This window comes from Setaria italica, chromosome VIII (genome assembly GCF_000263155.2).
Source record: "Setaria italica strain Yugu1 chromosome VIII, Setaria_italica_v2.0, whole genome shotgun sequence".
Lineage (NCBI taxonomy): Eukaryota > Viridiplantae > Streptophyta > Magnoliopsida > Poales > Poaceae > Setaria > Setaria italica.
This window is the reverse complement of record NC_028457.1, coordinates 38,207,142-38,221,622: the sequence shown is the minus strand read 5'-3', so window position 1 is coordinate 38,221,622 and position 14,481 is coordinate 38,207,142. Positions and strand designations below refer to the sequence as shown.

The following is a 14,481-nucleotide window of genomic DNA, read 5'->3' as shown; positions in this document are numbered from 1 at the left end:
ATTAATGCAATAAATGCTTTTAGATTATACCTAGGATTTAAAGACTTCACAGTAAGGATATATTGTGAAGCTATATGTAGATACTACAATAAAATTAATAGTAAGAAAATTTCAACTAGAAGATGGGTCTTATTTGGAGATATTATTACAGGAAATGGATATAAAGTAATATTTGAGCATATAAAAGGAAAAGATAATACCTCTCGGTCATCTTTTTTGCAGGAATGAAGAGAGGAGTAAGCCCAACTGGGGGTTATTGTTTTTGTTTTGGAGCAAAAAACAAATTAAGAATATTTCCGCCAAATACATATAAATTTAAGCCCAGAGATCATATTGTACTTGATGAAGTACAAGAATGCATACTAGATAATTTCTGGTATCAATATAATAACAAAAGAGAAGATAAAGGTTATATGCTAGCTATACTAAATAGCTTAGCTGAATATTTTCATACGATTAATGGTTTAATACAACCAAAAGAGACTCCTGAAAATATAGAGAAAAGACCTATATATGTCATATATAAAGGAAAGGCTCTAGGAATTTATGTATCATATGAGCATGTCATAGCTCAAAAGATAGAAAAAGACAAAGATGGAGGAATATTATGGAAAAAATACACTGATATTGATCAAGCACTCTCATATGCTAGAAATATTTTGGGAGCGAATTATTTTTTAGAGCCTGCAGCAAAAGAATATATTCAAAAATACAAAAAAATCAAAGGAGGTTAAGTTAAGCTTACCTGGAATTAATATAAGAGAAGATGGACCATCCGGGATACCAACATATAAAGAAGTCTTAAAGAAAGAGACAGATTCATTGAATGAAGAATATATTGAGAAGAAGCTAAAAGAAAAGTTTGAATCAATATATCCCCTAGTGGAACAAAAATTTAAAGGAAGAATTTTGAAAGAAATAATGGTTGAAATAGATGAAAAATTTAAAAATATACAGAAAGATTATGAATTAAAAATGATATACCAATATCTGATGATTATATGATGGATATCCGAGGTGATAGTCAAGAATAAGAGTTAAGAAAGGAATATCATGAATTGTTGTCATGGTATGAATTATGGCAACCAGAAAAATCCGATATTGAAGAAAGTGAATAAATATGAAAATATAGCATTTATAAAAGAATATTCGGCCTCACATAACAATATATTCCCTGTGTTGTTAAAGTGTTAACAACAATTCGGTCGTGGGAACAATAATACATGCCTTGATATTTGTGATTGAAGTCTGCGACGTCAATCATTCGAGCGTGGAAGACCATACCAAGCAACATCCAGAATGTCATGGGAAGATAGTACACGATAGAGGGCAGAGAGCAAAAGGAATAAATAGTGACTCTACTGTAGCTAGGAAAATTATCCTAAGAATGAAGCACCGTCTAGTTGTCCAGGCAATAGTAGAGATAAATAATTGAAGAGTCTCCCGAAGCCTCTCCTTGGGCTATAAAAGGAGAAGTCGGGCGAAGCATTCAACACCAGCACCAGAAGAACCAACATCAGAACAACCACCACCACCATCATCGCTCGATCAGCAAAGACCTCCACTCCCACTCCACTCTCCAATACTCCATGAAGACCGCCACCTCAGAAGTGCTCTGAGAATATCAACCATTAGTAGTGACACCCCACTATCGTTGTATTACTCCACCACCTTTGTAAAAGTAGAATAAAGGGAAGCCGGTGAAGCTCATCGCACGGTTCTAAGGTAATCCCTAAGGTTTATGCTAAGTGCTTGGGGTTTCCCAAAAGGGAAAGCCGTATGTAAGCTTGTCCCGTGGAAATGGATTAAACTGTACTGGTAATATCCTTGCCTTCCTTTAAGCTCGTTCATATAGAGCGATGTTTCTACGCTAGGGACCCTAGAGGAGAAACCTCTGCGTGTGTCGTTCTTGTGTTAGCCCTAGTAGCGGCATTTGAGAACCCTGTGTGCGCAGAGAAGTGTTCCCTTCGGGTGGAATTGCCTGGGGAGACGGTAGAGCTAAGTCTTGTGTGTGCGTGGCTGGGGATGGTGAGGGTTAAGATCAGGCTAGCCTGGTTCTAAAGCGAACTAGCGATGCATGCGGTGAGTACCGAGTAGGAGTAACACAAAGCATAGCAGTAGGACTGGCTGAATATTTGCTCTTGCCAACCTGCAAAGATCATGTGAATCGATATAGTCTAATTAAGTTATATACCTAATCACGCACCTGCACATATCGTGAAAGCGACCCATAGTGCTGAATACTTACGCAATAGTGCCCAGAATACTTAATAGTTCCCAAGTGCCACTCATCTTGAAGTGATACACCCACTCAAGGATAAGTGCTCAAGCATTGTTCATATTCATATTTTGAATAGTGTGCTGAATATAAATAGTATCTCATACCTTGAATAGTATCCCGAATTTGAATAGTAGCTGTGAACAGTAACTCAAATATTCAGTTTCCCGAAATCTCTTTCCGTCCTGGTATCCTGGAGCCTTTCCTTTATATATGACATATATAGGTCTTTTCTCTATATTTTCAGGTGTCTCTTTCGGTTGTATTAAACCATTAATCGTATGAAAATATTCAGCTAAGCTATTTAGTATAGCTAGCATATAACCTTTATCATCTCTTTTATTATTATATTGATACCAGAAATTATCTAGTATGCATTCTTGTACTTCATCAAGTACAACATGATCTCTGGGCTTAAATTTATATGTATTTGGTGGAAATATTCTTAATTTATTTTCTGCTCTAAAACAAAAATAATCACCCCTTGTTTGGCTTACTCCTCTCTTCGTTCCTGCAAAATAGATGACCGAAAGAATATATCAGGAAGGTTATATGCTCAAATATTACTTTATATCCATTTCCTGTAATAATATCTTCAAATAAGACCCATCTTCTAGTTGAACTTTTCTTAATGTTAATTTAGTATCTACATAGAGCTTCACAATCTGTCCGTACCGTAAACTCTTGAAATCCTAAGTATAATCTAAAAGTATTTATTGCATTAATTACAGCTAATATTTCCCTATCAGTATTATTTATTGTCTTTAGTTTATATTTTCCTGAAGCGTACCTACATAATTTTTCTTCTATTTTTTGAGAGTATCTAACATCAACTTAGGCAGGAAACAAACTGCGATAACAATCAGCTGTAAGCCGTACTTCTTTCACCCTCCCCATGTGGCTATGATTATTGCCATCTCACGATATATCAAAATAAAAAAAGGGATATGCAGGAGTGTTTTGTGCTAGATACGAGGAAGGAGAGAAGAGCGGAGACAAGACGGGATTAGGGGCTGGCTTAGGGCATGGAAGATAATCACAATTGACTAGCGACGTGTTTCACGGAGGAAGGTCCTTTCGCTCCGGATCATGATGGGGCCCTGACTTTTGGGGGGCCTGGGACGGCCGCCCCGTCCGCCCTGCCCTAGGACCGGCCCTGGGCGGATGGATGGAAATTGGAATTCCTTGTTGGCCACTGCCAAAGTGCCAAGCCAATGGCGAGACCGCGCAGCCATGTGCAAAGCCAACCTAGCCAAATCTAACAATCCTTTTCAGAACCCATACCATCTCTCCTCTTATCCTAAACAGAAAAAAAATATCTTGGGTAAAAAAAAAAGCAAACTGGTAAGCAAAAAGGTGGCACATCTTAGAAAAAAGACGATGGAAAAGCCAACGCCATGGCAGCAAACCAACAACCATGGTGAAGTGCAGCAACTAGGCTATTTTGCTGCAAAGAGGGTAGTGGTTCCATTCCCTAGTAGGGACACTGATGTTCTGACGTCCTTGGCTGGCTGGCTGCCTGGCTGGCTCGCTCCTCGTTTCGGCATGCGCACTTTTGCCATCTTCCAACACTCCAAAACATGCCACTCCCAACTACCGTCACCAACAGTGACGGTTTCAAAGATTGTTCTTGGTTTTTTACGGGGAGTTAATAAAACCGTCTCCTAGTAAGTTTTTTAGAAAAACCAAACCTGAAAAAATCGAATCCTTAATGACTAAGGGAGTGTACTAAGGGAGTGTTTGATCTTTAGTCCGGACTAAAGTTCATGTCACATCAAATATTCGAAGGTTAATTAGGAGGACTAAACATGAGCTAATTATAAAACTAATTATACAGATGAAGGTTAATTCACGAGACGAATCTATTAAGCCTAATTAATCCATCATTAGCATATGTTTACTGTAGCATCGCATTATCAAATCATGGACTAATTAGGCTTAATAGATTCGTCTCGCAAATTAGCCTCCATCTGTGCAATTGGTTTTGCAATTAGTCTATGTTTAATCTTATTATTATTAATTGGAGGTTCCTTTTGAAGCCTTCAGGTGAAGCCACCTAGGATTCCTAGGTGGACACACTCTACAAAAAGAGAGAAATCCTAGAAATTCTCAAAAAAAGCAAAACATCCGACCATCGATCGATAGATTCAAATCATCATAGCCACTGGATCTATTATATTTTCTAAAAAATTACCCACCTATGCCATTATGAAAATAGCCTAATAAAGTAACCCCTAAATCTATATATAAATTACCCACCTCTGCCATTATATAAATAAACTAAAGTAACCCCCTAATCTTCATCAAAATTACCCACTTATGATATTATAAACAATATTTAAAATAACCCCCTAATTTGCAACTGAATTGACTACAACTATTACTTAAAGAACTTAAAGTAACCCCTTAAATTTGCATCTATATTACCTACACATGCTATTATTAAAAATAACATGATGTAACCTACGTTTGAATCAAATAACCTTAATTAAAAATATACAACATTATATGATTCAAAATCGTCTATATCTTATACTATTGGTATACGATATAATATTTAAGGTCTATATGCATGATGTGTGTCACCATTTATAAGGATATAAAGTGATGGGAATATAGATTTCTATGCTAAAATTGTATCTCAAACATAGGGTTCATTAAACAAATTTAAGTGCATACCTGCGATCCAAAGTGAAAAGTTAAAGATTATAAATGTGGATGAAAATATTATAAAGTAATTACTAACTAAAATCTATCACAATTGGATGAAGATATTAAGTATATATCTACATAAGTATTGTGTTCGAATATTTAACAAACGAGAGGTAGCCTATGGTAATAGTTTTGTAGCAATGTAGTCTCATTTCTTTTTCATTGGAGACTCTGCATTAGTTCCCACGAGACAAACTAGAAAAAAGAGAGAAATTCTCATAAAAATTAAAAACATCAAACACCAATCCTTTAAACTCTAATAATCATAGCCATTGATCTATTATATTTTCTAAAAAGTTACCACCACTGTCATTGTGAAAATATTAAAAAATGAGCTCTAAACCTATATGTAAATTACCGAGCTCAGCTATTATAAAACATAATCTAAAGTAACCTCATAATCTTCATCCAATTTACTAATACACATCATTATAAAACGTAAGTCATTCTAAAATTTTATCTATGTTACCCACGTATGTCGTTATTAAAAATAACCTAAAGTAAACATCTAAATCTTAATCTAATTATCTTCATGTGCATCATACAGAAATGTCAAAAAGTAAACTAATATATGATTCTAAATTACCTATTTATGTCATTGGTAATATAAAAATACTAAGTTAAAGTATATACACACGATGAGTGCCACCATTTAGGCCATTTATGCATATACGTGCGGAATCGATGAAAAACATTGATTTGTATGCTAAACATAATGTATGGAGGATTGGAGGTGTGATACAAAATGAACAAGTATGAATGTGGATGAAAAGGTGCATAGAGAAATTATTAATTAAAAATCAATCACAAGTGGACAAAGATAGGTATATAAGTATTATGTTGAAGTATTGAAAAAATAAGAGAGCAGTAGGTAAAAAATTTTGATTATTAGCTAAGAGTTTAATTTCTAAATAATTTTAAATGCAATAACTTCTAAAAACATTAACTCGTGCGGGAGCACGGGTTGATGGACTAGTACTCCTAATTAGTATCTAAGCATTCGATGTGACAGGTACTCGAAGCAACTAAAATCCAAACGGAGCCTAAAATGTCGACTCTACTGCTACATTTTCCTGAATTGTCGGGCATGTATCTGCTGTTTCGTCTTGAAGATCTTGAGCAAGTTGCAACTTGCAAGTGGCCTTGCTTCTGATGTCTGAACCATCATCGCCTCGCCTGCGTCCTCTGCCTGTGCATGTCGAGCAGCAGCAGTAAACATGTCTGCCGAGTCCCCTGTTCGATCACGAGCGCCACTTCCGATCCTTCACGTGCGCCGCTGCCGGCGATCGCCGGCGTGCATCGTAACTTGCGCTCGCCACGTGATTGGCCAGACACGGGTCAGAGATGCAGATACCCAATGGGACCCGCGCCCTCGTGCCTCGCGAAGTCGCGACGAGCGACGACCAAGGAAAAAAAAAGAACACTTTTTATGTTTTATCATTCCATTTCTGCAGGCGGTTTCCGACGAGGCGCGCGCCATGTACAACGGCGGGCAGGCGGGGCTCACCTTCTGGTCCCCGAACGTCAACATCTTCCGTGACCCGCGGTGGGGCCGGGGGCAGGAGACCCCCGGCGAGGACCCGACCGTGTCCGCGGCCTCCAGCAGGCGTCCCCCTCCGCGACCACTTCACGGCGAGCTCGCAGCTTGCTGCAAGCACTTCACGGCGAAATATCTTGATTGATGTGATCATCAGGAGAGTAGGTACGCTTGGGCCCACCATGTCAGGGCGGCACCCAATGAGCGCTGTCCCAGACGCGGCGGCGACGTCCCTTCGCTCACGGCACTCCGGCCGGCCGGCCGTCCCTCCCGTCACCAACCTTCCCTTCCTCCGGGAGTCCACGGTGCCGCGCCCTCTCCATCACAGACCGAGGCGACATGGAGGCGATTCATGGCAGACATGGCGCGCGAACCAAAGAAAGAAGGTCAGTCGAGAGCACCGCCGCATGCAGGTGATTGCAGCCAGTCGCGCCGCCTGGCATCACGTTCCGTCCAGCTAGAGGTGCGTCGTCAATGCATGCCCTTTATATGATTCAATTATGCATGTGCTTGGTCATTGGAACTGCTAGCTCCTTGTTCATGGTTGTCAACAATGCAAGCTGGTTGTGTCGACCTATGCTGGAGGGCCTGCGTTGCACATTCACAACAACAGAAAGCAAGTACTACACTGCAACTCAAAAAATCAGGCAACCAGCAGACCTCTGGTAAAGCTGCACTGTCTGTTCTACAAAACTGTGTGCAGACTGATCACTAGTGCTAATTGTTTGGAGGATACTGAAAAGAGAGATCTGACCTTTGTCATTCCTGAAAATCTAATTTAGGGCGCAAGCTGGGGTGAATGGAGGCAGCTCCAATACCTCAGGTTTTGTGGTGAATGGAGGCCGCTCCAATACCTCAGGTTTTGTCAAAATATGAGCTCTAGCAGCATTGATAAGGATGAAACCGAATTACATTTCGAAAAAGAAAAGTTTGTCAAGATCATGATGTCCATTTATGTAAACTGGTGTGTCGTCAAGCACATGGTTTCTTCTGCATCAAATCCTATTTGAACATATAACGTGTTGTGTTATCCCTTTGTTTTCATCTATTTGGCAGATACTGACAAGCCTCACTTAGCTTCTACCAGCATTGTCAGGATGACTTGTTCCATGAATGAATTGTGCCTTACAAGGGTTCTGATCAAAGGATTTAAGGAAATCCGCTGAAAATACTGTGTGAAATTCATTTGTGAACCAAGGATGTAAAATTTACTTGAACCTTACCTACAAAAAAGTACCGAAAACCAAATAGTGGCTCACATGTGGGTCTGGGTAATTTCCATCTACTGGTACCTGGGCACGGAAAAAGTGGCTACACGCAGCACAGAGCACGAAAATAATCAATGGTGAAGACTGAAGAATATCCGATGCCGGCAAACCTGAGTAGCTTTCTTCAGTTTCTACAGCATAAGCACTTGCGTCAGCAGCGCTGTAAGTTTCTTTGCAAGAACTCACAGTGTATGCTGTGTGTAATACAGAAGTTTACCAAATATCTATCTGCACAAATCAATTGCCAAAAAAAAATCCTAGAAGGAATTGAAAGTCCATGAACAAAATAAGCTTGCGCATAATTTGAGTACAGAATAATCCGATGAGTACATTCCAGCTAAATATAGATTGTTTAAATTGCATCAAGCTCCATAAGTCAGCCATGATAAGCAATTGAGCATCATATATCCACAATGGTCTTGCATGACCATAGTAAGAAGTTCATCAGAAATTAAAATTATACCTTAGGTAACCTAAGTAAAAACACCACTGGATCATGAGTTTAGAGGATTAGATGCTATTGAGTTTCTTGGTGAGCATGCTACACGCACAACCATTTGAATACAACTTGGATACAACTCAGGTTCCAACTGTTAAAATTACTTGATGAAAAGCTCATGAATGCATTGGTTTAGATGCATGGTTGTACTCAAAAGCATTTGCCATTTTCTCTCTACTGTCCTCAGCTTTCTCAGCAACAGGTTCTTGTGCAAATCGTCCAGGTGCGATAATATTAACACCTGCAGAAACAAGAAAAGTAATTAAATATTCCCAAAACTTGGACGCAAAACAAAAGGTACAGCACATAAGTAGCGTCAGGAAGCTGATCCCATTCCTTCATATCCTGAACCCCAAAAGAACGGCTGAAACATTGTTAGAATCAAGGTTCTCCTGCTTTATTTCAGAGAAACAAAGCAACATAGGTTTACATGACAGCCTTATGAGGAGTGTGTGTAGTATGGTGTTAGATGACCCTGAACGGCTGAAACATAAATGCAGTGCAAGTCTGCAAGAGGGCATTCTCCCAATCACATCAATTCTGCATTTCCAAATTTTATACACGACCTACTTCAAGTGATGTATGGCCATATGTATGACTTCACAAAATTGACAAACACCTCAAGCATTTAAGCCAAAGAAACCAAGCCTCACAAAGACCTTTTGATTTTCATTTTAGTTGCAAAAGCATAATGCTACTATACATGTAAACCTCCCTGACACATAAGTATCTACATTTATTTGCAATGCAGTTTTGTTTGCTTGTCCAACAGTTTCTTGTGTTGTCAAGGTACTCCGGTTTGAGCCCAAAGTAGCCAAAGCAAAATTTGGCCAAAAAAACTATTCCGCACACATTAGCTAAGACTTCAATGAATTGGTCACTGTACAATTCCCTGTGTTATCCCGTTCCAGCCTTTAGTACGCTTCTTACGGACGTTAGCTATCACCACACAGTCAGGAAACAAGCCAAGAGTGGCAGGAGACCACTAAGGGTTACCCCATGCAGTCACTGCCCCACAGACATGATAAACCCCTAGTCCACAATATCTCTAAATCTGCAAATAGCCTCCCAGTCTTCGTATAACCTTCAGAGCTCCCCCATTTTCCTCTACTCTTTTCCTGAAATTTAAAACCCCTTTGTGAATTATCAGTGACCATTGGATCTTGGTCAGAATTCATACAACCACCCCCTGTTCAATCTGTCGTTTCTCTTGTTGAACTTTGAAAGTTGTTTCTGATATGACAGCTTGAGCTATTGCATCAGCTTTTATAACAGAATTTTTACTCAACAGCACCTCCCTCTTGGGGGAAGTTCACATTATAAATGAAGCAGTATTTTCTATAAAAAAAGTGGGGAAAGCTATCACCAGCAGTTTAAAAACAGTGAAGGATTCACAGAAGCAACCTGATTTAAGTAATACTTGGGTTCTGTTCAATAATATATCACTGTTGTTTGTCCAATCTGCACCTCTTTGCCTTTACTAGTGATGCATGAGTTAGACCTGACTGCCACCTATTTTTTTCTAAACGTGCATTGATTGCAACTTCCGTACCCCCTTTTTTATTGCATTTGGTGGACCATTCCTACCCCCTTTTTTGTTGCATTTGATGGACCATTCATGGTAAGCATATGTGGAACTACTAGCCCCATAAACAGAATTTCTTTAGTATTACTACTAATGTTTAGGGACAAGGGTATTTTTAGTTGCAAAAAAAAACTCGACCTGCAGGAGGTAAGACAGCCCCCCAGCATTTTGCTAAGAAGAGAAGACATTCTCACACAGGTCGAGATAACCCCCAAACCCCAGCCCCACCCTTACACAGCGGCACCGTAGCCCATGTGAGATGACCAATGACCGGGGCCGGGCCTTAGACAAAATTCGCTCCCACAGGGAGTCGAACCCAGGACATGAGGATCAGTGCTACTAGAGCCACCTAACCAACTCAGCTTGAGGCCCGTTCGCTTTAGTTGCAAAAGGACAACGCTACTATACATGTAAAACTTTCTTCCCAACACAGTTCTTTACAATGCAGTTTTGCTTGCTTGTCTATCAGTTTCCAAGTATTCTCAAAGGGCTTATTTGGTAATTCAGTCTGTGCTTAAACTAGCCATACCCGAACTTGGCAGCAAAAAAAAGGTTTTATTACAATATTCCATACACATTTATTATGGTAACAGATCAGTAATGGTGGATTGGAAGAAGATAACGGCGCCAGTTGCCCTCATCATCAACAGGGCTTGTCGCTACACCAGGAGGCTCTGACCATGCCGGTCCTTCAGAGACAACCTTGCTTCATCCCTTGACAAAGACTATGCTACCTTTACCTAAAAGGTGTCATCTAACTAACTTAAGAAACTAGGCCCTTGTTTAGTTCATCCCCAACTCCCAACTTTAGCACTATGCAAAAAGAAGATTCCCCATCACATCAAACTTGCGGTACATGCATGGAGTACTAAATGTAAACGAAATTAAAAACTAATTGCACAGTTTTGTTGTACTTTCCGAGACGATTCTTTTGAGCCTAATTAGTCAATGTTTGGACAATAATTCACAAATACAAACGAAACGCTACAGTGTGCTACAGTGCTGTAACAGTAATTTGGCACCTCCAAACTTTGGCAACTAAACAAGGCCTAGGAAATAGACAACCAACTAGGACTATACTAACCGACTAGATAACTTGCCTAAACTGACTTATCACTTTTCATAACACATTAGCTGTGAATTCAATGAATTCCTCATCATACCATCCCTGTCACCACATTCCAATTTTTTGTACATCTAATTTAACACAGAATTTGTTCACAATTTTACTTCAAAGTTCAAACAGTTATATTCACTCATAACATGCCAAGTTTATTAAACTAGTTATTCCACTTGCAACTAGGCCTCGAACCACTGGGTCTGAATAGGACTATCAAAACATGGTCAGGTCACCTATATGGCTATATCAACATGAAGCCAACACATGATACGGTTTGAAGCATTCAGGGACTTCCAGATGGGAGAAAGATGCCTAAACCATAATTTCATATGTGCATGTCTACAATTGACTCTGGTTGCATGCTCAGCATTCAAGTACAAGCACTTTTTACAATAATTTGAAAAATACCTTACTCACTTTTAAGATCATTTATGGGGCAAAAAATGATATTCTAACTATTTACTGTGGTAACCAATTGGTGTACAGCCATAAGCACATTACATCTCAAGGAAAGAGCAATTTACCTGAAAGAATACATCTTCATTGCCCTGCTTATAGGCACTTTGCGCACAACAACCCGCTGGTGGCTTCTTCTGAAGCAAGGCCCATGTTCTTGGCTGACAGTTGATGTGGCCCCATCACTTTTCCCTTTGTCGAGATAATGGCTATTGGAAGCTGCCCTCTTGATGTCTTCTTTCATGGACTCAACAAAATGTGAAACATCTGTTCTTTTGCAGCTGCTTTCACCAGCGCGCACAGCTATCCGTGGTTCCTCCTTGTCACCTCTCTGTGTTTTCACTTCTTTGTCTGAAGACTTGTCTCTTTCCGTGGACTCAACACGAGGTGGGATATCCGATTCATTGTTGCTACTTTCAACATTATGCACACCAGATGTTCGTATCTCCTTCTGGCCACCAGAGGGCTTTTCCCCCAAACCATGTGAATTGTCTTCCAAATTATATGGCAAGGGGACACTGTTCAATTTTGCTTGGTCAGTCAGAGTGGAGCGAGCATTAAGAGTGGAGCCCTTTGGTCCAGGCAATTCAGCATTAAGAGTGGAGCTAGCAAGATTGGAAAGATTGTCACCACAGTTTACAATGATGCTTTCGCTGATTTTATCTTCCTCCCTAAAACGTTTCTTCCCTCTTGGTTCTGCGGAGATCTGAACTTTGTCTGCTGCTACACCAAGATCTGAACTTTCTTGAAGCATGGTAGTTCTCTCTTCGCTCTGACCTGAGGCATGCTCAACACCTTCATGAGATTTGTCCTGCTGGTTCGTTGGTGGAGCGTCACTGTTGCCTGCTGCTAAGCCAAAATCTGCACTTTCTTGAGGCATGGTAATTCCATCGTCGAGCTGACCAGAGGCATCCTCAATACATTCCTGAGGTTTGTCCTCCTGGTTTGGCAATGGGGTGTCACTGTCCCCTGCAGCTAAGCCAAAATCTGAACTTTCTTGAGGCATGGTAATTCCACCTTCGAGCTGACCAGAAGCATCCTCAACACATTCCTGAGCTTTGTCCTCCTGGTTCGGCAGTGGAGTGTCACTGTCTCCTGCAGCTAAATCAGCATCTGACCTTTCTTCAGGCATGATAATTCCATCTTTGCGCTGACCCAAGGCATGCTCAACTCCTTCCTGAGGTTTATCCTGCTGGTTCACCTGTGGGGTGTCACTGACGCCATCACCTGAGGCAAGACTGCCACTGCCACCTCCCTGAGACAATGCAGGAGGCAACATATACTGCAAGGAGTTCTCGGCGATGACAGGATGGCCGGCATTTTGTTCAGCATCACCGGTTCCGCATTTCGCATCCTTGCGAGCAAGCGGATGAGAGCCCAGCTCATGAACCTCAGCCAGGAGGCGCCAGGGGCCCTTGACCCACTCGAATGCAGCTCGCACAGCCATGGAATCGGTGAGCTGAAACCAGGAGCCATCGAGCTTAACCTGCAAATAAAACAGTGGCAAATGGATGAAACCAAAGGAAACGAAATTCCCTGCAACGGGATTCGCCCCAATTTCGGCCAAAGATTGATCCTTTGCGCAGCCGCATTGTCATTCCGGCTCCATACCTGCAAGGACGTGACGGCGATTGGCCCGGTGCGGGGGAAACAGGCGGCGTGCTCCGCGCTCACCCGGCCTGCGTGTTCAATTTGGGGGAAATGGGGTTTTCAGTTCACGATTTTTCCCAACCACGCCGCACAAAATTAGAAGGAAATCCGTGGGGGAAAGGGGGATCGATTTCCAACGGAATCGCAGCAATCAAGAACCAAAGAAAGAAAAATGCAGACTTTTTTGTAGCTGGGGGTTTGGGGAGAAAGGGGGAGGAGAATGAAGAGGGGCACGCACGCTTGAGGTCGGCGACGGTGGTGGCGCGGGCGGGGAAGGAGACGACGAGGCGGGTGCCGAGGGTCGTCTCCAGGAAGATCGTCGCGGTGTCGCCGGCGGCCATCGCCGACCCGAGGCGGGGGCGGGGGTTGATTCCTCTTCTGCGCGGCTTCGACTGGCCGGCGGAGGCGGCGGAGAAAAGAAACTCCACCACCGAAGCGAGCTTTGTGCAGTCTCCGTTTGACGCCTGTCGCTACTCGCTAGCTGGTTCAGTTACTGGTTGTACAGCTAGGCACTCCTGACGAGTACACTTCTTTTTTTAAGAACGGATTTGATACGCTTATTTTAGGTAAAATATGATATCATTACGATGAATAGCATTAAATTTCCTAGAAAATTTAGAAATAAGTTTAAGCCACAACTAGAGCTGGCAATTGACCTATTGATGGTAAAGATGCACGGAGCTTGTGTGTAAAAGGAACGGATCTTTGTGCTACTGTACTTCTCAAGCGGCATCTAGTTAAAATTCTCTGCATTGTTCTACTGTACTCCCTCATTAGGCATTCAGTTAAACATCTTTCTAGTGTAAAAACAGCACCTCCTAATGAGGCGTTCAGTTCAAAACTTTGTACTTGTATGTACTTACCTGACCTTGCTGACGCGCACACATTCACTGCTACACTATGACTATGAGGTCTCTGGATGATGAATCCAATTGAAGAACTAGAAGAGACTTTCATAAATTTCAAGATCGACAGGAGTATTCTCTACGTCCCAAATTATTATTCGTTTTGACTTTTCCAGATATTTCACTTTTGCTACATACCTACGTATATACTTATATCTAGATATATATTAAAAATGATGTATCTAGAAAAGTCAAAACGAACGGTAATTTGAGATGGAGGGAAATTTGAGATGGAGGGAGTAGAAGGGAATGATCTAGTTGGACTGAATGCGGCAGGTTGGCCTGACATAACCGGGCCTGATTTTACAAACAACGCCCAGTGTGTGGCTTACGGATGGCCTAGGTCAAACAGCAACGGTCATCAAGCGACAGAGATTGTTCGTCCGTCCCGCCCTCCTAATCATCTGTACCAACTGAGGGGATGTTTTGGATACGAGGTGTTAAACTTTAGCAGGGTCACATCGAATATTC

The 14,481-nt window shown here is 41.3% G+C and overlaps 2 protein-coding genes across 4 annotated transcripts in view; one reads left to right on the top strand and one right to left on the bottom strand.

The window, feature by feature from the left end:
• The window catches only part of LOC105915006 (beta-D-xylosidase 1-like), an 11,439-nt gene extending 3,899 nt beyond the window's left edge, over positions 1 to 7,540 (top strand). Inside the window, exons 2-3 of one of the 3 annotated variants that reach the window (XR_002678902.1) lie at positions 6,445 to 6,990; positions 7,088 to 7,540. Coding sequence is in view for 1 of the 3 variants with exons in the window: in XM_022829333.1 (XP_022685068.1) it covers positions 6,445 to 6,672 (228 nt within the window). In the remaining 2 variants the exon portion in view is untranslated. Of the gene's footprint in view, positions 1 to 6,444 lie in introns of all 3 variants that reach the window. The other 2 variants (XR_002678901.1, XM_022829333.1) reach the window with 2 other exon arrangements.
• Positions 7,541 to 8,073: 533 nt separating this feature from the next.
• LOC101762274 lies at positions 8,074 to 13,539 on the bottom strand. Its single transcript, XM_004980802.2, has 4 exons — positions 13,344 to 13,539; positions 13,067 to 13,134; positions 11,524 to 12,941; positions 8,074 to 8,535 (listed from the first exon to the last, which is right to left on the bottom strand). The coding sequence occupies exons 1-4, from the start codon at positions 13,444 to 13,446 to the stop codon at positions 8,529 to 8,531; spliced, it is 1,596 nt and encodes a 531-aa protein (XP_004980859.2). The 5' UTR covers positions 13,447 to 13,539; the 3' UTR covers positions 8,074 to 8,528.
• Between the last annotated feature and the right edge of the window lie 942 nt (positions 13,540 to 14,481).